General features: G+C 39.5%; 1 protein-coding gene across 9 annotated transcripts in view; it reads left to right on the top strand.

The window, feature by feature from the left end:
* The window catches only part of AKAP7 (A-kinase anchoring protein 7), a 95,075-nt gene extending 68,438 nt beyond the window's left edge, over nucleotides 1–26,637 (top strand). For 4 of the 9 annotated variants that reach the window (XM_054196294.1, XM_054196304.1, XM_054196303.1 and 1 more), the window contains exons 8-9: nucleotides 19,307–19,505; nucleotides 20,272–20,430. In XM_054196294.1, the coding sequence (XP_054052269.1) occupies nucleotides 19,307–19,505; nucleotides 20,272–20,284 (212 nt within the window). In that variant the 3' untranslated portion in view covers nucleotides 20,285–20,430. Of the gene's footprint in view, nucleotides 1–19,306; nucleotides 21,619–26,361 lie in introns of those variants that run through there. The other 5 variants (XR_008465583.1, XR_008465582.1, XM_054196300.1 and 2 more) reach the window with 5 other exon arrangements.
* The last annotated feature ends 686 nt before the right edge of the window (nucleotides 26,638–27,323 follow it).

The following is a 27,323-nucleotide window of genomic DNA, read 5'->3' as shown; positions in this document are numbered from 1 at the left end:
ACACAGCTGACAAATGCCAGTTATTGAATTGCTGAGAGTTTATTACTCAGTAAGGAAATGTTTCCATTTCATATATAGGGTAGTTTCAAATGGTGGTGTAGATTATATTATCTGGTACTGTTACATAGTACATATTTGTGTTGAGTGAAGTGAAAGCTCACTTCTTTCATGGTGTGCTTTTAAAATTTGAGTTTAGATCTATTTCACATCAAGTCGGAATTGAATTTAGCTTCAACCCATTGCCTAATCTGCACTTTAAAAATATATATATTTTTTATATATAAAAATATATAAATTTAACCTTAAAAATTAAGAGATGCCTATGACTGAAATGGAACAAAGTAGTGACAAGTGGAAGCTGAGTCGTGTTATTAAGTATGAACAGACACTTGCTTACATCTTGTATCCACATACGGTATGGATTTCACATCCGCCTCTGTTCTCTTCAAATACAGGTATAACTTGGAAAACATTTAGCCAAGTTTAATGGTTATGGTAAGATCATAAGAGTGGTTGTTCTGGCCCAGATTTAAGATCCTCTCCCCAGCATTGTAGGCGGGATAAAACCATAGAAAAGAGCAGGCATAAGAAGGTGATCCTCAAAATACTCTAGTACTGCAGCAGTTCAAGGCTTGTGGACTTCATGAAGTGGGGTGGCATTCTTGATAATTAAAAGTCTTTAATAAATTTTTCTTCCAGGAATTTTTCCAGTCACCTCTTGAATCCATGCAAACTTTTAATATCTGCGCCATCTTCTGTCAAGGAGCTTTACAGCTTAAATACATATTTTATGATGAACCTTATTAGCCGTGCCAACAAATACACTTTGATTTACTGATTACTATCTAAATAAACAGTTTTTCTTCCACACTTGATAGAAATCAGTTCCCAGAATGTACTCTGGGGAGCAAAGAGCTAGAGTATTCTGCAGAGAAATGAAGGAAAGAAGTGTCTGTCCTCACTACTGGTTGTGGGACAGAGGTACAAATAAAGCATGGGTAGAAGCTGTTATAACTTAGGCATTTAGGACCTTCACAAACTATTCTTTCAGTTGTCTACGTGAATGATCATGTAACCACTCTGAGGCTGGGGAACTTTCTACAGGGATGCAGATACCTGATTCAGCATCTGTAAATTCTGTCTTTATGTGTATTAATCTATTCATCCTATGTTGAGTCCTTTACCAGACAACCCTTTTTAAATAACCAGTGGCTTAACTAGTTTTTTCTTTGGTTTTAGGTACATAAAATGAAGCCATATTGATATTATTATCCTGATCTTGCACAAGAGATCCCTTAGGTTCCTATAAATTTTAAGGAAGTTATGCTTATGGATGGAAATAATAGTTTTAGAAGTTACATAAATTTTGATAAAATTTATGAAAATTTTGATAAAACTTACGAAGACTTTTTTTTTTCTAAATTAAAGTCTTAGGGTGGAAACCCATTTATTTAAAAACAAGAAAAAGTAAAAAATCCCAACTTTATTTCTTCTATCATTCAACAATGTTAAATTACAGTGAAGTTGGTGGAGGGTTCAAAATTTGGCATGCTATGTTTAAGGAGGGGCTTTTGAAAGAGTGTGTATTCCAAAAAAAGGATAGCATGTAGTCTAACAAATAATTTTTCATGTTTCTGAGATCATGAAGGAATTCCCTGTATGGTAACTCTGGAGTTAGACCTCATATTTATTTGCTTATGTCAATGCTAAATAAGCGCTTTTTCGTTTTAGAAATAAAGGATCTTTAACTGCTTTTTGAGATGATCTCATTGGAAGCTTATTTTTGGTCTGAAGTTGTTTGTTTTTGTTAACTTCATAGCGTGACACTTTTTAATGTGGCATAAAAGAAAGCATTTTACAAAATAAGCATTGTAACGCTTCCTTTTAGCTGTATATGTGTTAGCCCATTTGCTCCTTGATTCCAGACAGGAAACCAAAAATTACTCTTTGTTGTACTGGCCAGAAATTGTTTAAAAAGGCTGTTAAATATTGAACGCATACAAAATTCCCATGTCAGTGGGATGGGATGTGAAATAAGGCTGGTCACATCAAAATAGAACATGGAACTTATTTGCATTCTAAAAGGTGTGATTCACAACTTTGAGAGGGCAGATCATAGCAATGTGAGCACTCTTACATGTTTTGATTTAATGAGATTAAGCACGTAATTTGTTGTTTGATAGCTATTATACACTATTACTTGTGGTGCATATTGAATATAACACTTACAAATAGTTGTGGAAATAAGTAAATGAACACAGGGCCTGGGGCTGTGTACCCTGTGCACAGGAACCAGGCAAGCTGCAACACACAGCAAGGTCAGGAAAATTCAGTCCAGATCTTGCTCTTTTAGGCTTGACCAAAAATTGCCCAACTGTATCAAACTAGGGATTGGGTTTTGAGGGTAAAGGAAAGTTCAGTGAATGAAAGGCAACTATTTTATTTACCTTAACCACGAGTATGCAGCAGGCTGTCGTGCTCTATAATCTATTAGATTGGAGATGTTAGGCTCCCTTCCACCGTCCTGGCAGGATGTTTTTTGTAAAACGAATTGCAGCTAGAAATTCTGGAGATTAATCAAGTTGAATGTGATTGTCTTGCTATTAAGTTATGTTACTGATGGGGCGAAAAAGCAGCAGTGTTTATTATATAATTTATTTAGCGATATGGCAGAACTGGTTTTTTCCTGAAAGGAAACATGAGCAAAGACAGGGAGTTCTTTGGTTCGTAATCAAAAAATGTCCAGGTTAGTTTGTAACTGTTCTACAATAGTGAAAATTGTAAATTCAGTTAAAAGTCTAACCTTTATGTAACATGTGCTTATGTATGAAATGAAGATGTATGTTGGGCTGACAGCTTTATTTGAGAGTACTTTGGACCACAGTGATCTGTAACTACTGTACACTCACAAACTTGAGCAAAGCCCTTAACCAAACCTGTTTGTAGTAAAGGACTTGAAGAATTACCCATGGGAAATTAGGAAGAGATTTCATTTCATTTCAGTTGTAGCAAGCAGAAGACCGGTACTAGCTAATTGGTATAGGTGACTAGTTTCATGATGGGACAGGTACCAACACTTCTTGATCTCGCTAAGAGAAGATGGGAAAGAAAAAGAGTAATAAGAAAGAACCTGATGAGAAACTTTGAAATGGAGATGAGGTTGCTAAAATTCACTCCACATTGATGGAGTTGGAAGTTTAATAAACTTAAGCATCACTTTTCAAAAAGCGTGTTGGCAGAGAACCAGCTTCCAGTGATTTGTGACTGTGTAGCAAGATGAGAACTGCCCAGGTCCCTGAGCACAGCCTGCTGGTACTGCAGTATATTGGTTGTTTCCTGTCTTCCACTGATGCCACCAGGAGGTGGTTGCAGAAAATGTCTGCGCTGATGTTTAAGACCCTCTTAAAACTTCCCTCCTGGATATTTTTGTGGGCTGTTTGTTCCTGTCTGTTGTATCTAGACTGTCCATTAGCTTAAGTATTCAAGGGTAAATAGCTTAATGTCCATCTTATGGTCAGCATAATTGGCAAACCATCACTTTGCATAGGTGGGATAAAGGGTAGGTGAGATAAAGGAACTTTGTGGCTATCAGATGACACATAATATTTTGCAGAAGTATTTGCATAGATTCTTCCCATAGTGTTGCAATTGTGTTTATTTTCCATATTGAGGCCAAGCGCACCATTCTATATTTGGCATGCTACTATTACTTTACTGTCAGTACCTCTGCAACCGTATTAGGTCCCAAACACATTGTGAGAGAGAGAATTATATATATCTTTTATATCCGTTTAAATGACTGGCAGAAGGGCATAAGTTAACTCTTGTCTTTTGCTTTCACCTTTGCTATGATCACAGTGCTCTTTACTCTCTTTGTGGCAGTTGTGTGATCGTTGTCATGCCTGCCTCCCTGGTAAGACTATCACGGTGAAAACTGGCCACACTTTTGGTAACCCTCCCTGTACTTTGTGGTTGGTTGCTACAAGCTGCCTTCTTTCATAGTGAGTTCTAGCGAGAAATACGTGATCATACACAGTCCTAATTAACCTTACTTTTTACAGATAAATGTTGATAGAAACAAAGTTACTATGCTGGCAGTTGTTAGATAAGCAAAACAATAATGGCTCTACGGTCGTAAAAACCCATCCTCTTCTAGATTCAAAAGTGCTGACAGAAGAGGTTGCTGATCCCATGTAGTCATTGCTGCCACCATCCCCAGTCATGTACACCGTGCACTGGTGATGTGTGCTGGTGTACGCTGATCCATAGCAGAGCAGGTTATGTGAGCACTCCTTTAAGGCCAAGTCACCCCAGTGAGGTCTTCTCCATCATTGGCTCACTAACCTGGCTAATTTTGCTTGAAGTGGATTAAGGAATCCCCAAAAACCCTGGGGCAGATGACGGTAGGCATCACCTAGCTGCAATAACTTCTTCCACTGTATGACTGGATCTAGTAAAGAATATCTGTTGCTTCAGAAAGACACAGGCTCAGTCTTGGAAAGTGCTGAGCAGCCTTGGTATCTTGTGGACGTATGCAGTCGTGGTGATGCTGGCTTGCTGCTGCCAGCAGAGGATGCTGGGGTGGCAAGGAGCTGAAGCTTTGCTTGCATGTGGGAAGGATTAGCGGTGTGGGGAGAGGGGGCATTGACCAGAATAGGTTGATTACGGTGTCCTTCTCAAAAGGCTCTATTAGTAACATTTAAATTGAGATAAAGTAAAACTGTATTACTGCCTTGGTGCAATGAAAGGGATTTTACTGTGTCTAAAGTAATAAACTCTGTTTGTTTGCAGATTGATCCACTGATACTTGTGGCTCAAACATTAAATCATGTAGACATCAGATGGGTCAGCCTTCCCGCTAAATTCAGGGCTCTCGGGGCAGTGAAAAGGTGTCTCTGTACCAACCCTGCACTCAGACGGAGAGAACAAGGAGGACCTGCCTGGTTGTAGTCCAACCACAGTTGGAACCTGCAGTTCCTCTTCAGGAACTGCAGCAAGACTAATTAGAAGCGCATATCCCTGAGAAATGTATGGACTATATATGTCCCTTTTGCCATCCCTCCCAGTTGTATTGCCTCATATGGGTGCTGCCCCACAGGATAAAGTGCAGTACTTCTCATTGGTTGGCTAATTTCCAAGGTGCTGTAGCGTTTATCATGCTTATATTTCAAAAGAAGGTTATCTTCGTATTTGTATGCTTCCCCACCCTCTTCTGACTTGCAAAACCATAATTCCAGAGAATTCCAGAAATTAGTTTATTGGCAAAGAAGTAATAGTTATTTAATGCCAGTCTGGGAGTGTTAAGAGCCATGGAAGAAAATGAAACAATCGATGCAAGTTTATACCTCATTTCTGTTGTGAACAGCATTGTATGAACCATTTGTGGATTTTTAGGTAAAACAATCCTTTAGTTATATCAGAGCAGATCTTCACTGTTTAGTCATGTTAGTACTGCCGTGGATAACTCTGTTATGGGATTTTTCATTGAGCAAAGATGAGAGACAACATTAAAATTGTTTTGTTTACAGCTGAAGGCTTCTTTGCAGATTATGGGAACTGAGCCGGTGATCTCAGTGAGTCCATACAAAGGTCACCACTGCTGGAAATAGTCAGCATGCTTGTCAGACTAACAGAGGCTGCCGGTTGAGGGGGTTGTGAAAAATGCACTATTAGTTATACTATGGTTATGCAATTCTTTCTGGGTGGAAATAAAACACAGTAAGAGATGATGATCAGTACCACGCAGTATTGCTGCTCTTATATGTATAGCACTGTAAAGGAAAGAAAAAATTAATTCTCTGTCAAGGAGACGGACTTCCCTTAAAATATTTATTTTACTGCACGTTGATGCAATTAATTATTTCTGTCATTTGTTTTCTTGCTTTTGCTCTCTATTTTAAAATTTATGGCCAAGTAATTTTTTAGGACGCCTTGCTACAAGGTCAGGCAGTCCATGTGAAGAAGTAATGTGCTGGAAACTTGCTCATGTGGAGAAGTTTCTGACCATGACATTAGCCAGACGTTCTATTCATTGTTTCCGGAAGGTATTTCATTCAAAGAACAGTATGAATAAAAGAGCAGATTCCAAAGGAAAAGTAGTATTTCCTTGATCCCCTTACTGAGCACACGGATGCTCCTTCAATTAAATTGATTGGCAAACATTTGGGGAGACAGGAAGCTTCAGTAGATACAGAATTGAGCCCTGTATTTCTCAGGTTTTATCAGTTTAAATTCCATCCACCATAGGTCGTTTCCTTGCCCTGTTAGGGGGGAATAAAAAAGGCCCAAGAATATATCCAAAACCACTCCATATGGCAGTCTGGGAAAAAAGCTTTACAAGGATTTGGAATATGAGTTAGTTCTGCTGTAATAGCATTCAAATAGCCCTCAGCATTTCTGTGGGCCACCAGCTGCAGTGGCAGATTACAGATGAAAATTGCAATTAATATTCCAAATTGTGTTGCTTCTTGGTTCAAAAAACCAAACAGTAGTACAGACCAAAGCATAGTGAATACCATTTCTCATGGGGCCAGATCTTTCAAATGCAATTACTTTGTTTTGTTAATCTCCAGCATGAAGTTTGAACAACTTGAATAGAAATGAATAAATCTTAAAATATACTTCGATGGGTAATAGCTTTTCATCTTTTGTAAAGAGGAAATAATTGACAGTTAACTATTGTCTATTAGTTTGCAACATAACATAAATAAGAATACATGTTGCTTTTGCCTATGAATTTGTTTCTGTATGATAAAAATTACACTTTTCTGGTAGTGATAAAATCTCAGAAAATTTTCAGTATACCGTAACTGAACTGGGAATTTTAATAAGGGTTATATTAATTAAAAATAATAATATACTACTTAATCCTCCAGTGCTTGGAAACTGTCTAAAAGGACACTTCAGTTGGAATATTCAATTAGAAGCAAGCTAACAGTGTTTAATGATTTTTGCTAAACACGCAAGTAAAACCACGAAAGTGAGACAGATTATCTGGGGCATGATTCAAGCGTTAGTGAAAATGTCAAGTGAAACCCTTAGCAGCAGTAAGCAAGAATAGTGCTGATTTATACCAACCGAGGACCAGGCCTGGCAAGGGTCAGGGCTGTGACAGTCCGCTGGCAGTCCCCGGAGTCAAGGGCTGTAGCGAGATGGATGAGAACATCAGCTAGCCCATTTAAAAGCAGACCTTCTATAAATAATATCGGAGAGATTGGTTCAGATGGCAAGCCAAAAAATTGCCAACTCTATCTGGAATCCTCTTTGTAAGTATGTACATAGCAAGGGCAGGAGCACGGGTAAAATACTGTTCTTGCAGCCCTGGATGTTAAAAATCAGGCTGGTAGTCTGCTCCCATGGCTCCTGCAGGAGACTTCCAACATGATTTCTTAAAGCAAGAGTGAGCCTGGAATCAAAATAGGATCACTTTTAAATTTTCTGCATTTACACGTCTTTGCTCAAAGCAGTGTGTCTGCTGCTATCCCATATCCTTTTGGGTTTGAAAGGGAGAATAAGGGGCAAAAGGCAAAGTAAATATACATAAACATGTCTTGGGCGAACTGAAGAGAGTAACTTCACTGACTGTCCTGTATACAGATGTTCCACTTAAGAAGAGGAAGTGTTGTATTATATTTCTCATACTTTTATAAGCGTGCAGGTTAAAAATTTTTGCTCATTAGTGGAAAATATGTTTTGTATTCACCCCATATATACCTAGATATGAGATATTCTGTCTTTTAAGCTGTTAAGATGATTTAAAGATTATCTTAGTAACACCATTGCCACAGTAAAAGGCAGACTGGGTTCTCAGAGGAACTCTGCTTCAATAGCATACTATTGAATAAGGCAAAGGCTACAACATCATGTTTTTGTGGATTTCCAAAGGGTAAATTACAGGTTTGTTGCTATCAGATAATGTTAAAAGCTGCCCTATGTTCCCAGTGAACAACATGCAAATACCTTATTCTGTCTAATGGAAATCCCCTTAGTACTGTTTCTCATATTCATTATTATATACTCTTTTCTCACTTTACTGAGTTTTATGCATATGCTGGCACAGTGCCTCTCAACTCACTATATAAATCATGCCACTTGTTACTCACCAAACAGCAGAAGGAGCAGCATGGTTTTTGAAGTGCTGTAAGATCTGCCCTGAAAAGTAGAAAGCATCGTAAAGTCTAAATACTTAGTTATGAATTTTACCTTTCCATTTCCTTAGTTCTGGAGATTAAGTCTGCACAACAGCAGTAGGATTTGACTGTAGTGGAAGGGGAAATAGAAATTGTATTGTTCCCACAGCTTTACTGGAGTCACAAGACAAATCTTATCCTCTGGCACACCCGTTATTCTAGGCACTACTGCATTACTCTCTGAAACCGTTCTTAGTTCGTATTTCTGTTTTCATTTGTGCTGGGCTGCTTTGGAGTTAAGAGTCAAAATCTCTGCCAGTAGAAATCTACAGAAGTTAACTGTTTGATGAATGCAGAATTCAGCTCAGTGTACTTCTCAGCTTTGCTACCTACAGACACACCATGGCTTCACAGCCCACTCTGCGTTTCTTGGACTCCTGTGCACTGCATGAAGGGGGGCCTAGAGGTGCACCTGGGTGCTGGGACTGCCTTGCCTGTGCTCCTAAGTTGTTACTGTGGACCCTGGCATGGTTCTGGCCCTGGCAAAAGAGCACTTTTTGCAGCAACTCCTGGGCGCTGATTAGGAGTTAGCACCAACCCAAGTCCAGTTGCAGTAGGCAGTCTGGATGCAGCCATGCTGTTTCAGGGGCTAGTAGAGCTGGAGCTGAGCTGCTCTGTGCTAATTGCCCCCATGGCCAAAGAACAAGTACTGGCACTGTGGAGCTCACCAGTGTAAACATAACCAGGTACCTCTGAATGAGACACTGGGTTTCAGAGGTGCTTTTCATGTTACTTTTCATGTTACTGAGGACAGGAGTTTTATCTAACGTCAACATAGAATGTAAGCTGGATTTTCCTTCCCTGCTCAAGTGATGTGCGAGCATTTGCAGCCAAATAAGAAGCGTGACGTGCTAAACATGAAATACCATTCCCTGTTGCTATGTATGAACAGCTACCTTAATTTAGATACTCATTTGCTTCAACCTATTGTATTGCTGTATGATAGGTCCTACAGTAACCTAATCCTTGTGAGTTTAGAGTGGAGCCGCTCACAATGTAGAAATTGTAACATATGGAAAAAAAATCTATTACAGAAATAGAATAGCCACACTTGGGAGTGGGAAAGTGTTATACAACCAAAATGTGGTAGTTGTCTACTTCTTCCCAACCTGATGTTTTAAATGTGCTTTTTTTTTCTCTTATACTGTCTTATTTGTGATGCTTAATGCTAGCTGATTGAGTGCTTTGTTTTCCTAATGGAGAGTGGTATTCCTGGAAGCAGGCAGGCATGTTTTAACCTTGATTCCAGAAACCATTAAAATTAAAAAACATTATAAAATTGGTCTGCACAGCCTCTCCTAAAGATACCATATAATTAAGAAAGAGAAAATAAGTTATTTTATTTTATTTCATTAAAGGTCTCTAGAAACCAAAATCTGAACAAATAATCAGACTCTCAAATTTGACATTTCTGTACTGACTTGGAATGACCAGGAGGCTGTACTCAGTCCTCTGAAAAAGGAGGGAAAACAGGTTTCACCTACGGAAAAGGTACACCTCTGGGAGGGAAAAAAAACCCAAAGAAACTAAAACCCTATCTCTTTTTCCCCTCCAGCAAGATCGTGTGCCACCAGACCTACAACCTTTTAGCAGAAGTGGCACACATGCAGTATAACTTTTGTCCTAGAAGTTCAAGAGGCACAACCATGGAGCAGAGGAGGAAGATGTTTTCAAAAGAAGATAATGCTCAAAGTACAAAGTAGGGGCCCAGGCTGAACTTCAAGAAAATGCTTGGGGAACTGCAAAGCTCCATCTTGGGGACAGCCCATGTGCTCTGAAAGCAGGAACTAGCTAGTTTTGGGAAAAGAAGCTACAAAGCCAGAAGGCAGAAGGAGGAACTGGTTAACACGATTAAGCAACTGTTAAGATAGCACGGGATTGCTTCTGTTGCATCATGCGCAATAAGAACAAGAGAGAACATTTTGTATATATTTCAGGGAAAGCTTCCTGTCAGTGACAGATGCTGGACTGCAGAGAGTCTCTACGTTTTACAGTGTTGTGACCAAGATTTTCAGATTAATGCAGACAAACAAAGAAAATAAGCAAACAAAGGTCTTTGGTCCAGTGAGGGGTTGTCCTTTAGATGACAGTGGTCTGTTATTGTTTGTGGAATTATTAGAGGCAAAGTGGAAAATAACATATCTTGAAAAGTATCATAATAAGGCATACTGGCACCTTGTTCAGCAGCTGATTATTGCTGGTTTAGTAATATTTCATACCTAATCAGTTTTGCTGTTCCTAAAATTTGAGTGGTTCTGTTTCCATAGGCTTGAACTGTAGAATTGACAAAAGAGACTGTGATTTAGAGGAGTGTAGAGGGGTGTAGGAGAGGGTTGTATATTAGCATGTGTACCTAGGATGGAGATAGGGCTAGGAAGTTATCCTGCCTTAACAAAAAGAAAATGGAATGGAAACCACAAACATTGTTTAAAATTTAGATAGGTTCCATTGATATACATTTGAGTATAGACTAAGTCCTTGGGCCTTAAATAGCTAAAAGTACACTATACCAGTGATAGATTTGGCACTGCCAAACATTTATAATAGTTGATGCTTTTAGATTTGTAATTCTGTTAGCATAGACAGCTGAACTTTTGTCAGGCTCCTGACCCTGCCTGTAACTCTCATGAACCTTAGGAATTGCTGTCCTAAATTGGTATAGAGAGAACTCACTTCTTATTAGAAATGAGTTTTTACTCACTTTTAACTTTATCTTTAGCTGATGACTTAATCCCTTTGAGTATCTGCCAGTCTCAGGTGAACTTCATCTGGGCATTTGCTGAGTTTCCTGCGAGTTAAAATCCTCAGGCATGGATAATTCATTTGCTGTTGCTAGAGAACTTGTATCTTTTTGCTAAGAGGAGAAGTGTCTTATGCCATGGTCTATTATTGTGTTACTCATTCTGTTTCATATCATAGCAATAATTTTTTAAATGGCATTTTATTCAATTTTCCACTTTAGTACAAAGCACAAGGATTGAAGAAAAACGTATTAAGTATCAGGCATGTTTTCAGCAGCACTTACTGTGGCTGAGGACAATCAGCAAATGAGTAACTTTGTTTACTGTCTTAAAAATCCATTACCGTCCAGTATAGCCTAATGCAAGCAAAAAGGTTTTCCTTTCTTCCTCTCTTCTCTCAGCTCCCCTTTTACTTTTCACATACACATCATCAATAAAATGTGAGAGATTTTCCCAGCACAACATGAGAAGTTTATTTTTGTAGTTCTACAAAATATAACCTGTGACTAAGGTGAATTCTAGTGGTTGAATGCCCTCCTAAAGTCTGGGGTTACCTTTCTCTTGTTAAAATGAAATTCAGTGTAGTGTTTGCATGTTTTGAAACACTGTTGATCCTCTGATTTAATGAAATAAATGTTGCTTTCCATTGATCCCACCTGTGTGCCCTATTCACACATTGTGTGTGTTCTCTGTTATAATTAGACTGAAAAATTTGGAAGGAGGACGAAGTGTAATAATGACAGAGGGCTTAGTTTAATGCAAGCCAGATCATGGAGGCATTGCCTGTAATGCCTGCTTCAGCACAAGTGAATAATAATACTATCTCCATTTCAAATGAAGCACATAATTTTGCTTTGAAAGATTAATTTCATTCCCTTGGTCCTTTTTTAGGCATATTCTCTATAGAAGGCATAAAATTAGAAGAGATTACAGGATTAGATGTTGGATAAAAACATTTCATGTGGTAAGATATGTCCATGTCAAAGCTCCTACAGGAGCAGCAGAATAGCTGGATCGACGTGGTGCTGGCACCCAGGCTGTGAGGACAGGCTAATTCTCAAATGCTCTAGGTTACTGCTTCTGGTGCCCCACGTGGTAACAGTACATAACCCTCTGATATATAGCTATATCTGCATTCTTGGAGTTAAAACCACGTTGCATTGTGCCATGCAACTATTGCATGTGTTTACCCATCTCAGGAAATCTTAAAATCACGAATGATACAATTTGCTCTTGAGGGGAAACATTGCCCATCTCCTTCCTTCTTCTCATCCTCAATGAAATTTTCTTGGCCCCTGCAGCCAAACATGGAAGTGGGGGAACTTTTCTATGTGGCAAACATAAAGGCAATGTGGAATCAAATGCATTGCTGTTTAGCTGGAATGAAGAAAAAGTACCTGCTTTTGATTTCACAGTTGTTTCTGAATGTAGTGAAGAGAAATGGCAAAAATTGTTTTTGGCACAAATATCCAATGTTTATTCCTTTACTCTGAGTGGAGAAAGACTGAGAAAAATATTACTATAAGATAAGAGGGAATGAAGAAACAAAGATGAAATTCTGAATTAGAATTGTTTAGCCTCATAGAAATAATGGACCAGAAGACCAGCTGGCATAAATAAGCAGTTTTCCGTTGATGTTCATGGGACAGAGTTAGGACTATTAGGATGCTGCAGAGGAAGGGATGCAATTGTGAATAATGTGTAGGTAGAGATAACAAAATTTGCGAATGGAAAAAGGAGTGAAAAGAGAAGAGAATCATCAATTTTAAGGCATGGTAATGAGCAATCCGTTATGCTACAGAACTTAAGTTGCTAAAAGTTGTGAGGATTAGTTCAGTTTCTGGCATAGCAGATGTATTTTTCTGGATTGATTTCACTGAAGTGCTGCTAGCATAGGTTTTGACTCACTGAGTTTGAGGAAGGAGAAATATGGGGGAAGAGAAAGAGGGAATTATTCTTTTGCTAGAGTGCAGTGTAAGAGCTCTAGGGGACTACGCTCGTGAAAGAACTGTTGCTGTTAGGTAGGGAAATGTTGGTTATGTTCTTTCACAAAGAAAATGCTTTTACAACTATTTGATATTTAGCACAGGAAGGATGTGAAAGTGAGGCCTACTGGTTTAAACAAATAATCAGGACTCAATTATTCTTGATTTCTAATGGTGAAGCAGACTCAAGAATAATATTAATTTTGATTACTAGGTGCTTGTTCATCAACTTCAGATACATCCAGGCAGCGCTTTGGATGGTGAAGGGGCATGAATAATATTGCGTAGATGTTTCCTATCTCAATCTGCCTAGAAGTTTTGGTTCTCCCATTGTCAGCGTGCGTGGTGGATGTTCCTGTGGTTATGTAAAACACTTTTGTGACTTGGGCTGTTTTCTCTGCCTGAGTATTGGCGAGAAAATAGAGTTAAGCGCACAGCTTTTTAAGCCATCTTCTTTCCTTCAGCCATTATGATATCTTTGTTTCTTTTTTTCCTGTTACGCTAGACTTCTTATAAATTCATTAAGTTTAAGCATTAAACTACATTAAGGGAGTCGGGAAATTTCTCTGTCAGCAGGCCTCTTTTAATAGAAAAATAAGACCAAGATATTTAACAGAATTCCTGATACACCAGGAGCAGAATCTTAGTTGCTTTTTTTTTTTTTGAAGGCTCATGCCTGTGGCATCATATCCTTCATTGCTCATAGAAGGAAGAGTAGGTTTAGCAGAGCACATCCTTTTTCTCCGTGTATGGTTAGAGGTGGTCAGAAATTTTAGATCACTGAGCTTCAAAGGGTTTTGTGTGAAACAAAACAAACTTTTGCCATGTTCACCAAGCCTCCAGCTCAAAGAGAGCTGCAGGTATTTTGGCTGTCATCACTGAAACTGGCAATAGCACCATTTTCCCGGAATAGCTGCAACACACTTAATTTTCTCTTTACTAGAAATCCCTATTTTTGTTGAGTTTATTCCATGGTGGGCCAGCGAACTAGAAACCCATGTAGTCAGCACAAAGAGCAGATTGATATTGCCTTGTTAGACAGTCCTGTATTTACAGAGCAACATCTGTAAAATTGAAGAAGTTTGTTAGATTGCCAAAAGGACAGCTAAACTACGCAGGCTGCTTTACATCAGGTGGGAACATCCAACAACACAAATTTCATCACCATCATGTCATGATGAGATTATAATTTCACCCTTCCTCTCAGTCCCTTATTTGTGCCAATTCCTTAAGTGACCACTCAAGAGACATTTCATGGAAGTCCTTCCTAATTAACGAGGAAATGTTCAGAGTTGTGATTTTCCTGTCCATGCTTATTGTGTTGATTAGATGTGGGCACATGCTCATGTTTGTGTTCATTACTTCAAAACTATGATCTTGAATGTGCTGGCTCGTTCACAGTCTGTTGCAAGGGTGGGAAGCATATGGTCTGGTGCCTGGTTATAGCTTGATATTTAATTTATTATGGACTCTGGGCTCGCTGTCTTTGCAGGGCGAGGGGGAATGGTGTTTCTCTAATGCTATAGTTCTGTTAACATATAGGGCCTACCAAATTTATCTGAAATTCCTCAGTTAAGAAACTGTTCATCACATTGGTCTGATGCATAGGACATTGCACTTCTGTATGCAGGTGTGGAAACCTCATCCAATTCCCATGGAAGTCAAAGAGATTTAATTTAATTTTGAATCAGATTCTGTAGACACAAAGGTCTAATGTAGCAAAAGCTAGATGTTTCCACAGGCTGCAACTGGGCCTTGCAGTCTTGCAATAGTCTACATCTGCCTGGGCATTGTGAGTATAAATGGTGTCTTCACTCTTAGGCCTTTTCCTGCTATCATAGAGATAGTGAACCATGATAACGGCACAGCCATTGACATTGCAAACTGTATAAATTCACACGCTGACATCTGTCTTGCATTTGTTTTATTGGCTTTCCTTTGTTTTTTCCAACCCCACCATATGCAGAAATAATTGATAGTCCATTGATGGTTAGGGTAGTTGTCTCCTTCCTTCTAGCCCCACTATACTGCACACCAGCAAAGCTTTTGCCCCTGTATGGAGGGTTTACTATTCAATCTTACAGTGAGGGATTATTATGAGTTGGAGCCACTGAGGAGTCACCCATAGAAAGGGAATCTTGTGGTGAAAGCTTTGCATGTATGCAACAGCAACTTGGCTCGCCCTCTTGGTGTCAGTAGGAGGCACAGTGTAAGTAGAAAATTTAAGTTTTCCAGCATTCAGAAGGAATTTCTTAATGTTTAGTTTTTGAAAGATTGCCTGAGTCCCTAGTGGGCTTTTTTTTGTTTCTAGATTTTGTAAAAACAGTATATAGAAAACCGATGAACCAAAGTGTGGACAGAGGCATGTCTATTACCACAGCCCTCCCCAGGGTGCAGGCTGTAACCTCTGCTGCCTGAGTACAGACTTCCCAGCGGGTTTCGGTCACCTATACAAAATACCAAGAGTCTCCTTTATAATTTGCCCCATGTTGGCATAATTTTGTTGTGATGAAAGGTTGTTGGAGGGGAAAAACAAAACCCAGTGTGTTGAGGCCATCAGACAAGGATTGCAGAATGTTATCCTGGAATGTAGCTGGTAAAAGGTTGTAAAACTGGTTTTTCCTGTAGAAGGGATCCACTGTTGGTTCCTTCAACTAAATCTCTCATAAAAAAAGGACTAGTAGTATAAACAGGGGAGGGATCCAAGTAACTGTCCTGCCTCTCTCCAAATCTGAGATATCCACATGGACTCTAAAACGGGCTGTGTCAGGACCTTGAAAATGCTGTACAGGACCACAAAATCTGATTTGTTCCAATGCAATATTTCAAAATCCAGATCACAGTCTTGTAAAGTGTAAGGGGGTGTAGACTTGGAGACTAAACTTAGTCCAGTAGAGAGATACAGCAGTGAATTTGAATCTAAACTTGTATTTGGTTGCAGGGATCTGGTTCATGTCCATAACTGCTAGCAGCACTCTGTAGGATCATAAAGCCCCTTATGAATAATTCTGTGCAGTTGACAGTTCCCTTTTGTAAAAAACGGTGGTCATTTTGGGACAATAGGTACGCTTCAGTTTCAGTAATAAAAAGCACTGCTTAGCACTGAGATACATTCACAAAGTATGAATTTGTTTTCATCTTTTGAGAATTATAGAAGAGAATTCTGTGATAAACAAAATGAAAGGTTTTTTTCATTTTTATTCTAAGCCACATGCAGGAGAAGGCAGTGGAAGTTTTTTATTCCCAGGCACAGAAATAAAGTAGTGTCACAGTCCATTCTGAGAGGCACAGCATAGATCCAAATACAGCGCACATGGTATATCTGCTCCCTTTCTGGAACAGAGTTTACAAACAAAGCAAATTGTCAAACCTCCCTTTTAAATCTAAAACATTCATATCTGCAGTGACTTTTTACTGATATTCTGATAATTCCTAGAACATAAGACAGTCTACACAAAGACGTGTTTTCCTGCTGCAAAGGAATTGTATACATCTAAGAAGCAGGCAAGCAGCAGATGCAGCGTGGAGAGAGAGAGATAAACAGGACATATAGGTGTGTTAAATATTCAAATAAACACAGATGATCAATACCTGTTATTGTTACATGACCTATTTCTTTTTGTCAACAGTCATAAATAGGAATGATAGAATACTATACTAGTACCTTGCCAATGAACCTCAGCATTGCACAGACACTCACACAACTGCTATTTAGGGAGTCTGAGAATATAAACAGAGTATGAATGAATCATATAGCCCCATGTGCTAGTCCACCAAAGTGGCTGGACAGATAAATCCAAGGGTGCCCTTCATACAGGGATGTGCACGCATTTGCATTCACATGTCCGTTAGATCCCGTGTATGTCTTCCCAGTGGGAGTGCAGAGCTCACTTAGGAGGTGCTATAGATTTTACTCCAGACTGTTGGTGAGCCATGAATGTCTCAAAATATTAAAAACAAACAAAGAACAACAAAAAAACCCCAAATATTCTTCTGTAGCTATATAAACCGTACTTTTAAAATGCTCACCTTAAGAAGTCTGATGTTTTTCATGCTTGAAAAATTACTTACACAGTGAGCTATCTACTTAATTTGAAGTTCTAAATGTGATAGTAGATATATGGATTTTATACATGTATATGTAAATGAGAAATGCTTTGCAGAAATTATGAGAGAAGAGCTCCTTTTTTAGACTGTAAGAATAATATATAATGTACTCCAAGTAAAATTACATTCTGAGTAAATACAATCACTTCTATTTTGTGTTATCTGGAGGCCTCTGTGACTGATTAGTCATATTCTGCATAGTAAGTACTATAGGGTCAAGTGTCAGAGTGGCTGAGCACCATATTTCCTATTGATTTTGTTCAGAGTTGCATGGACAGATCATTAGTGACAGATCATTTCTGTGATTCACTAGCAATTCTGAAAAATAAGAAACTCTCCAACTGGAAACCACAGTGTTATTTTTTTCTAGTGAATAAATAGACTGGGACAACCAAAACATTTTGTCGAACATCTTTAATAAAAGCAAAGGAAATTTGGAATCAAAGGACTGCATTCAAAGGAGCATGTGGGACCAATTAATAAAAGCTAGGAGGAGATGCTGCTCATATATATCTTATGGCTCCGGAGAGATAAGAGCCTGAATTAAGTCCCTCCTCTAAATAAGTTAAAGGATAGGCTTAAGCCCAGGTTTTGGAGATAGTGAAGGAACACGGTAAGCAGTGGGCTAGAGAATGTGGAGTATGTAGCCATTTGAGTGCTTTTGGAAATAGTGCCTGTACCTCCCTTGGACTCACATGTTAACCTAAAATTTTTCTTCTTGGAAATGCTAAACCGATTCTTAATGTTTTCTCTTAGTTTGTTTTGTTTTGTTTTTCATTTTCTTTTAACCGAAACTATTGCCATAGCTGCCTTTTTGAATATTTTTCAGAGTATTTTCCCAAACTTTTTCCAAAATATAATGAAATGCTTTACCCAGGTGTAGTCTGATAACTCTTCAGCTGGAGAGCGCAGTTCTTCCTTCCACACGGTGATGGCACCATGGAGGCCCAGAACTGGAAGAGTTTGGTTTGTCTTGCTGTTTCAGAGCAGGATGCTCGTACTAACAGCTAATTAAGATGCTGACTCTCAAAATTAAGGGTTTTGTTTACCTCGCCCTCTTGAGTCCCCATATGAATTATGTTTTATCAGTGAAATCACTCCTGGGTTGTGCAATCCACTAGGAAGACTAATAAAAGTCTTTTATAACTATAATCTATATGTGCTGGCAAACTTGAATAAATTTACATACGTGAAAAAGAGCAAATTTAGATAATTGAACAGTACAAAGCTTTGTGCTGAGAGCATACAATAGTATCTCTTTCACCAGATGTGTGTGACTAAGCAGCCTCTTATTACTGGTTGCAGAATGCTAACTCCAGAAAAGGCCATTAAAAGTATGGCCTTTAAATACAGATGGAGAGAAACAGTTATTTACCCAGTGCAAGAAATTGCAAAGTGACAAATTACATGGCCAGAGGAGATTGGACAATAAAATCTGCTTTTCCTGGATTGTGTTCTTCATAAAAGAAGGATGCTGTAGTAGGCTATATAGTTTATTAGGAAAATGACTAGTGGAAAAGTACAATTTCAACATACATGTATGTATAAGAATCCTCACTAGGTATACAGTTATTTCATCATAGACGTTTATTCATGTGAACTCTTAACAAAGCAGGGAGATGCCAACTTCTTGCTTTTATCAACAGATACCTAAGAATAGACTGCTGGACTTTGCATTCCTTCAATGGCAGGAGCTTTAAGTTAGAAGACAGAAGAGAGAGGGGGAGGGAGTATGAGGTTTTTCCAAGTTTTATGCTTTGTTCAGAAAAAAAATTCTGACCTGAGCTTAGAGTATTTTAGTCATTTTTCCCATGAGAAACTCTTGAATTACAAGCAGTGAATAAATAGGCAGAAGATTTTAAATTTATTAAGCAAAATCAAAAATCAGGGGCAGCTAAATTTAAGAATGCTGCTAAAATGTAAATTCATCGTGTGCCGTGTTCTTCATCTTTGCCAGATGGCATAGATGATTGTTGGCCAGAAGAAATTAAATTTGTGCTCTTACTCTTCTAAGCTGAGTGGGTGCTTATAGTGTTAGCCAGTGGCTTTTACTGGAGTGTTACAATAAAGACGAGCAGGGATATATTTTGAATCTGATATACTGTATACATCTTCATGAAACATTTTTGATTCAGAGCTTGAGAAGGAAGAAATTACTTTTTACAATCAGGAAGAAGCAGCTAATAACTTAAAATCCAGCTCAGCCAGAGGCTCCTGGTGTTACAGCTACTATCTTTCCGTGGTGTGGCAATGAATTCCTTCTCTTGTCTGTTGTGACACATAGGTGAAAAACATGCAGCAGAGCCCGACGATGCAGAGCTGGTGAGCCTCAGCAAAAGGCTGGTGGAGAATGCAGTGCTGAAGGCTGTACAGCAGTATTTAGAAGAAACGCAAAACAAAACCAGACAGACTGATGGGAGCCCCGTGAAAACTGAAGCAGCAGCAAGCGTCAGTAAGAATGAGAGCGACAATGATAACAGCAAGTGAGCACTGTGCAAAAAGCCCAGGAGCAAATATCCCACCAAGAATAACCACAAAAACATGTCCCAGCTCCCCGCTGAAATTTGCTAAGTGGTGCTGGGTGACAGGCACTCTGCTTTGTGAGTCTCTTATCAAAAGTTTGTTCTGAATCGAAGGACACTGTCTACCAGTTTACTAAGTGCTTGCACTGCTGAAAATTTGTTGAATGCTGGGAGGGATGGACGGTGGAAAAAGGACAAGAATGGTGAAGCAGGCGGCTCCAGTCTTCACTGGTTCTTGATAACAAGAGCCCCTTCCTTGCTTTTGAGGAGAAACTGAACCCTTTGTGTTTGCCTTTCGGATTGTCATGAATGGCCGTGGAAGAGGCCTTGCCATAAGTGGAAGCGATGCCCTGCGCCTGAGGGTTTGGCACTGCCGCAGGGCTGCTTACTCCATGTGAGAGCACATGCTGTTTCCTAGTCAACAGCAGTCAACCCCAAGCTAAAAATTACCACTACAGATATTCATCGCAGATACTATTACACAGTATGTAATATGGCAGGAGTTTCTCTTAAATGTGACTCTGTACTGTTCTTTACTTTTTGGTAGCATTTGTTGATGTAAACTATATTTTTTTGACAAAGTAACTTTTTTTAAAAAATTGATATGGGCAAAAGGCTGAGCAATTAATACTGTCCAAAGCAGATACGATCTCTTTATCTCCATACATTAATGACGCTAAATGACATTAGTTGTTATAAAATGTATTATATTGTTCTTTTCCTTTAGGAAAGAGCCATGAAGCAGACTTAGTAAAGGAAGCTTTGCACAGAGAAACACAAGCCCTGTTATCCAGACTGAATCAGATAAAGGAGCTGTTATCCAGTCCTGAGATCCGCATGAAAATAAGCAAAGAACTGCTTGAAGACAGGCACAGATCTAACAGTAAATGGAAAAGTTGTATTGACTCTGGATCTCCAAACGCATGATTGTAAATTGCCATGATGTAAAATCTCATTGGGTTGTTTGAAGGCAAAAAAAATTTCTTCAAGAAATTTTCCTTTCTTTTTACTGAAAATATGAATGGGTGTAAATGGCTCATGAGGAATCATGGTGAAATACTTGCACAGCGGGATTATATTTCATAATGATGAAGTACAGCCGCTCCTCAGCACTGCTTTGAAACACACTTGAATATGCAGGTATATATGTCATGACTCCAAAGCGGAAAAATACTAGTTTCAAATAAATCTGAGCAAACACTGTGCCCTTCCTTTATCATTGCAAACAATTCAGATTTTTCTCTTCCTTAGCGATGATATACAAATTTTAAAAAATGAATGCTTTTAAATACTTAACAATGTATATTTGGAAAAAAAAAAACAACCCTCTTTTAATTATCTGCCTTTTGGATATGTACTGGCATTTTGGCTTAGCACTGTCTGTTTTTTATTTTTTTTAAACAGCACTTGAATACTTGTATAGATGCCGATATGTTGTTTCTGCTGATGTTTACACTAATGCAAGAATGTTTTAAATTTCAGAATGAAATTCAGGCTCCACTGATCCCAATGGCAGACTCTCATTGGATTTAATGGAGTCGGGATGCTGCAATTAAGATTTCTTGTGAAAATAGTAATATTCCTTGGGATAATATTTGCCTTTTTACTTTTGTAGAACAGTGTTTTTGTCTTTTGTTTTTGATGTTTCCTCCATCTCTACCTTCTGCTGCCTGAGGTGGGGTGTCAGTTTGCTCTCATGGTTCCCTCTGCACGCCTGCAAGATTCACTGAAGCTTTGGATGTACAGCAATGCAGGAATAGGTCCAATATTTGCATTTTTTATAAACGTTGTTTAAAATTTCCTCTGATCATAAAAGGTATATAATATATGTTGTGATTGGTATCAGAACTGTGCTGTTAGAACAGCTGTGTGCATATTCTTCATTGGTCTCAAGTACTGGTCATTTATCTCATGCATCACAGCTTATTTTTTTTCTCATTTGATATATAACAGTATATTCTGAAATGTCTCATACATGCCATGTCCACAATAAAGTTTTTTTTCCTTTGCACTCTGTGTACCTTTTTCACCCGTCTCCAAATGGACTTTAATAAAATAAAGTATTGGCAAATAACAGGATTGACAGAAACGGTGCTTCTGTGAATCACACCATTAAGTGGAATATGGGTGTTGTGCCAAGGTACTGATCTAGAGCTGGGAGCTGAAATCATGTGAAGAAATTCATGCAGATAAGCTAGTCCCAAGTCATTACTGTTTTAAATGGCAAAACTTCGAAACTCTAGGGATTAATTTATGTTCTGGGCAGCGTAGGTTTAGAAGGAAGTACTGATACAACTTCCTAGAGGTCCATATCCACTATTGACAATCAAAAATTGAGTTTGAGTTTAATGAGTAGTCTCAAATTTTCTGTAGAATAATAATTTTTAAAAAATAAGTAAATCTGAATCGACAATCACCCCCAGATAGAAAAAACCCCAAACATTCACAAGTGGATCCATACATACCTGCACGGGGAGTCTCTGAGCCCAGCTTGTTCCCTTATTCCATAGGCTGAGGAGAGAAGTTTTTGTCATATCAAACATTACGGAGTACTAGATCATTCAGAGACGGCTATTCATATGGTATCAAGAAATTTAAATCCAGATGACAACACAAAACCAGCCATTCAGCTATGAAAACAGGAAAACAATTTATTGTATTCTATCTGAATCTCAGGTCGTCATCTCCCTCTCCTCCATACAAGTCATTACCATGATTAAGGGCCTTTTTATGTAGTTCAGCTTGTAACAGTCATTGTTTTCAAGTTTCAAGTAAAACTGTAGAAATTAATCACTGAATTTATGTCCAGACACTTTGATAGGTGACCTGCTTTTTAGAGACTCTGCTCAGGGCCAGTTCTTATGGATGGCATCAAGAATAGCAGCTCTGAAAATAAAAAGTATAGGGGACTTAATGGCCTGAACATAGGCAGCTATTGTCGTTTGAGGTGGCCTAGAGTGGGCCTGGCATCGGTCTGGCAAATATGACCCAAACCCTACGGGAGACGTGTTCTTCGGGATCAGGATCTGTGGGCTAGAGGATCCCCCAGAGCCTCTAAAAAGACACTAGATATCTATGTTTAGGCAGCTAAAACCTACCTTTGATTTTCAGATGCTTTGACCCATGAAAGTCAACAGGGCTTTTGTTTCTAAAGCATTCACTTTCTTTTTAAAATGCCAACCATAGCCTTTATTTCCGGTTTTGACAAGTGACCAATATTAATTTACTCAAAACTGAAAACAAAATAGGGTGAAAAAAATTCTGCATCTGGAGTCATTCTCATATGACAACCCTTCTTCTTGCGTTCTCTATTTTTTCTAATTTTTCTTTTCCAGTGGTAATGAAGCCTGGCCGCCAGATTAAGGAATAAATCTTTTGTGTGGAGCTGTGGGATGAGCACTGAAGAGTGCAGATACATGGAGACTGAACCTAATACAGGCAGGTGTGAAGCTCTGGGCTTCACCAGAACAAATATGTTGCCTTCCTTACACTCATAAATCATTTTCAGACAACAATTCTGTTTTTCAATTAGGCTCTCCTTTTGGGGAATGTCTTGAGGTAGTGATGCACAGGTTATTCTGGGAAAGTGTTGGCATTTCAAAACAGATGGTGCAAGTTTGCCCATGTTTTGTTTTCAGTTCTACTTTCTAGCTTGCTTATACTCAAGAGTATTTCTACACTGCTGATTGTAGAGATGTCTGTGACAGGTTTAAATGTAGTAGCTCAGCTTCCAGGGCTAGGCTAGCTGGAAGGCTTTGGGCTGCCCGGGACCCACTGAGAAACCGGTCCTCATATCTACGCTTGGTCTAGGTGTAGAGCACAAAAGTTGCAGAAGCCATATATTTGATATGTATGTACATTTGAGCAGCCCTTGCCATGAATTTTCTGCACCATTGAGCTGTGCAGCAGAGGTGTTTAGGAGTTGACAGAGTAACCAGAGAGATCAGTAAACGCGTGTGAGTCCTGACCAACAGACACCAATTCTCTGATGTAGGAAGAGAGCTGTAGAAACCGATGTCTCCAAGCGCGGGTAAACATGGCACAGGGATGCTCAGTTTGGTGTATAGATAGTAACGCAAGAGATGAATGTGCATCAAGCTTTTCGTGAAAAGGAAAGTAAATACTATTTCTGTGTTGACTGAAGGTGATACAAATTTTAGCAGGGGTTGGAACTTCAGACGCTGTATCCAAATATAGAGATTTTGGGACCCGCACTGGATAATGCCCTGTATCCACTACTGCTCCTGCTGAAGTAAGTATGATGCTTTGAGTGGTAAAATACTGCTTCATGGCAAGGTTACACAATCTGGAAGTTAGGACTCACAAGGCTTCATGTTATATATTTATAGAAGTTGCAGATTATAACTGTGCACACGTTTGTGCGTGCTATTTTAGCCTAATGGCCATGTGAGCGTATCATGGATCAGAGTGTCAGCCATGCTTCGTTCTGGTGACAAGAATGATACCGTTTCATTTTTATGTCAGTCTAGACGTGACTCATGTATTCTTGTTAGAATTCTGATTCTGTAAAAGTCTTGAGAAATATCCTACACATTTATGTCATCAGCAAGCAGGAAAAACAGAAGAGCAAAACCACCTTGCTCAGTACAGCTTGGACGTTAAAGTTTAGTAAAAACACACATTTACTTTTTTGAATTCAGTTATGTCTGAGAATATGCTCGTGAAATGAAGTGTAAACTGAAACTTTTTCACTGCAGATGAAATACTGCCTGCAGAGCCAGCTGCAGCCCCGCAGAAGCCGGGAGGGAATCTGGTTGCCTCACGTGGAGCCTGGTAGCTGGACACCTGAGGGTTGCTTCTCTCTGCTTCTAGCCTAGGACTTTTTTTTACACAATCTATTTCAAAGTGGTCTTTTATCTGTGAATGCCCTCTGCCTCTCTTCAGCTGCTGTTGGCATCTTGTCTTGGCCTGAGAAAATGAGGGGCTGAATCGGTACTGTAGCTTTCAGATGTTTCCATCCCTTTGGAGGAGGATGGGAGTTGTCATTGAAGTCCCAGAGGCTGATTGACGTCTTTGCAGAGATACCTCTGGTCACACTCGTCCTGCCAGAGGTCAGGGGAGGGCCTGCGCGGCTGTTCGCTGAGTCTTCATCTACAGATGACTACTGTCTGGTCCTGAGGTGGTGGAGATGGCCCAAAACCACCAGGCAAAAGCAGTTCCTGAGGGACGCACCCTCCCGGAACCGAGAGGGTGAGTGGGTCAGCTGCATAGTTAGTGGGCAGGTGGATAAAGTGAGCATTGTTTTAGCTTTTTGAAAATTGTTCTAAGTCATGGTCATGTAGTAATTTAATTTGTGAAAAACTTTTGGAATTTTGATTCCTCCGTAAGTTTTCACATAGTGATAAGGAGTAATCTCTGCAACTGATGAAGCTGCATTTGCTTTCAAAGAGGTCATGAGTGCTGTACCATAATGTTCTATAGAAATGCTTTGCACTTTTTACTTCATAGAATCATAGAATACCGGGTTGGAAGGGACCTCAAGGATCATCTGATCCAACCTTTCTTGGCAAAAGCACGGTCTAGATGAGATGGCCCAGCACCCTGTCCAGCTGAATCTTAAAAGTGTCCAATGATGGGGAATCCACCACTTCCCTGGAGAGATTATTCCAATGGCTGATTGTTCTCGGTGTGAAAAATGATCCTGTTGTGTCCAATTGGAATCTCCCCTGGAGTAACTTGTACCCATTACCCCTCAGCTTTTCCATGTGATTCCTTGTAAAAAGGGAGTCTCCATCCGTTAAAGGGTGTAGCCCCCTTTAAATACTGGAACACGGTGATAAGGTCTCCCCTAAGCCCTCTTTTCTCAAGGCTGAACAAAGCCAGTTCACTCAGCCTTTCCTCATATGGCAGGCTTCCCAGTCCTTTGATCGTCTTGGTGGCCCTTCTCTGGACCCTCTCCAGCCTGTCCACATCTTTTTTGTATAGCGGGGACCAAAACTGAACATTTCAGTTAAACAAAATCATTGCGTTGGCCTGGTTTCAGAGGCAAGGAGTCACACCATTCTTATGGGAAAGGAAACTGTTTGAACCCTGGAAGTAGGAGCCCGTTAATGCTGACATGTGTTTTACTCCGCTGTTCCTTTGGTCAATACAGTTTCTGTATAAGCAAGTTCTTAGCATACACTCAGCTTCTCATTTATATTCTCCTCATGTTAAGTCTTTATAATGAGAACATTTGTACTGAATGAAAATCAGTCCTGAGAGGTATCTGGGCTGAGAAATAAAGCGCACTCGTAGCGGAGCAATAATTAGAACGGTACATGGGAAAACAAAAAGTGATATGCCTGCCATTCCTGGCATAGCAAAAAGGGCACTCCGGCATTGATAAGCAAATCCTTCTGCAGCAAGAGGCTGGGGTTTGACTGCTGCGTTCTGCTCTCTGCTCCCGCTGCTGTTTGCGGCCTTTGTTCAGTGACTCTTGGGTGCAAAAATGCATCAGCAGAGCCTGGGACGTGGAACTGTTCCTTGCAAGGGATTCCCCTCATTGCTGGAAAATAAACCCCCCCTTTTGCCCCTGGTGATTAAGGATTAAACCATTCAAAAATGCAGAATTAGGGTAGTTAAAAGGAGTTGATTAAGAAACGACACATGAGGATTTCAGCAGAAGCTTATTTGAAATAAAAGGAGTTTTTCTTTCAGATAAGAAAGGCAGAGATATTTTCAGGTCAGGATTGACTCTAGAGATTCTGGTGGGGTTTCTTTAGCAAAATTACAATTTGAGTTAAAAGTAAGGGAAAGCACTGCACTTGCAGAATCCTTTTTATTGTTAATTCTTCTTTTTTCTTTCCCCCCCCAGCCATACAGAGAACTTGAGGCACTGAAACAGTCAGAAGAGAAGAAGAAAGCATGCTGATACGACTTAACATCAGTCATAACTCAGACAACAAAAATGTAACAGAAAAACAAAGCCAAGAGGAAACGCCAGCAGCTACTGATAAAATTCAAACTTTAGCTGCCAGAGTAAAAAAGATGTAATAAGTCCAAATGTTTAGGAGAATAAAGGATGAAATGAAGCGAAACGATAGCGTTCTCTGCATCTGGTCAGTCAAATGGTGCACACCTGTGTGTGTCACTCAGCTGTACTGTACAGGCAAATGTCCCATTTCCCTGTCACATTTTCCAGTCGAATACATGTGAGAGGGAAGGCTGAACGGGCACGTGGCTGTGAAATGCCGCTCTGGCAGAGCGCTGAAGTGAAGGGCTACAAGAAATATTGCAGGATAGAGGCTGAGTCAAGGCAGAGTCAAGGCAACGCTCAGGGAGATGATCTCTAGAGGAGCAGGAAGAAGCAAGGAATCAAAACGTACATTTCAAGCTCCTTTTACTGATACATTTTATCATTGTGTAGGTCCACTGAACTTCTGCATCTAGAAATCAAAGTGGACTGGGTAGTTAAATCCTTAAATGTGGACAGAGAACTACAGAAATTCAGTGCAAATAATCTTAAATTCTGTGGCGTGCAAGCTGCCAGCCAGCGGAGCGGAGCGGGAAGCGAGGGGATGGCTGAATGCTTGCAAACAGCCACATGCCATGGCTGCAGCATCAAGCTGCTGGCTGCGTTATTTCGTGCTTGTAAAGTACAGGATATTGGAATACAAATCATGGGTAAGAGGAAATGAGATGTCTGTTCTTTGTGTAGGTAACGTCACCAAACTTATTTAGCTTAATTACCAAAAAGGTTCCACTGCAAAACCAGGCAGAATCGTCAAGCAAATACAATAACTAGATAAATTAAAAGCCGCTTTACCATTATGCTCT

Source organism: Rissa tridactyla, chromosome 3 (genome assembly GCF_028500815.1).
Source record: "Rissa tridactyla isolate bRisTri1 chromosome 3, bRisTri1.patW.cur.20221130, whole genome shotgun sequence".
Lineage (NCBI taxonomy): Eukaryota > Metazoa > Chordata > Aves > Charadriiformes > Laridae > Rissa > Rissa tridactyla.
This window is presented reverse-complemented; position numbering and strand designations above follow the sequence as displayed.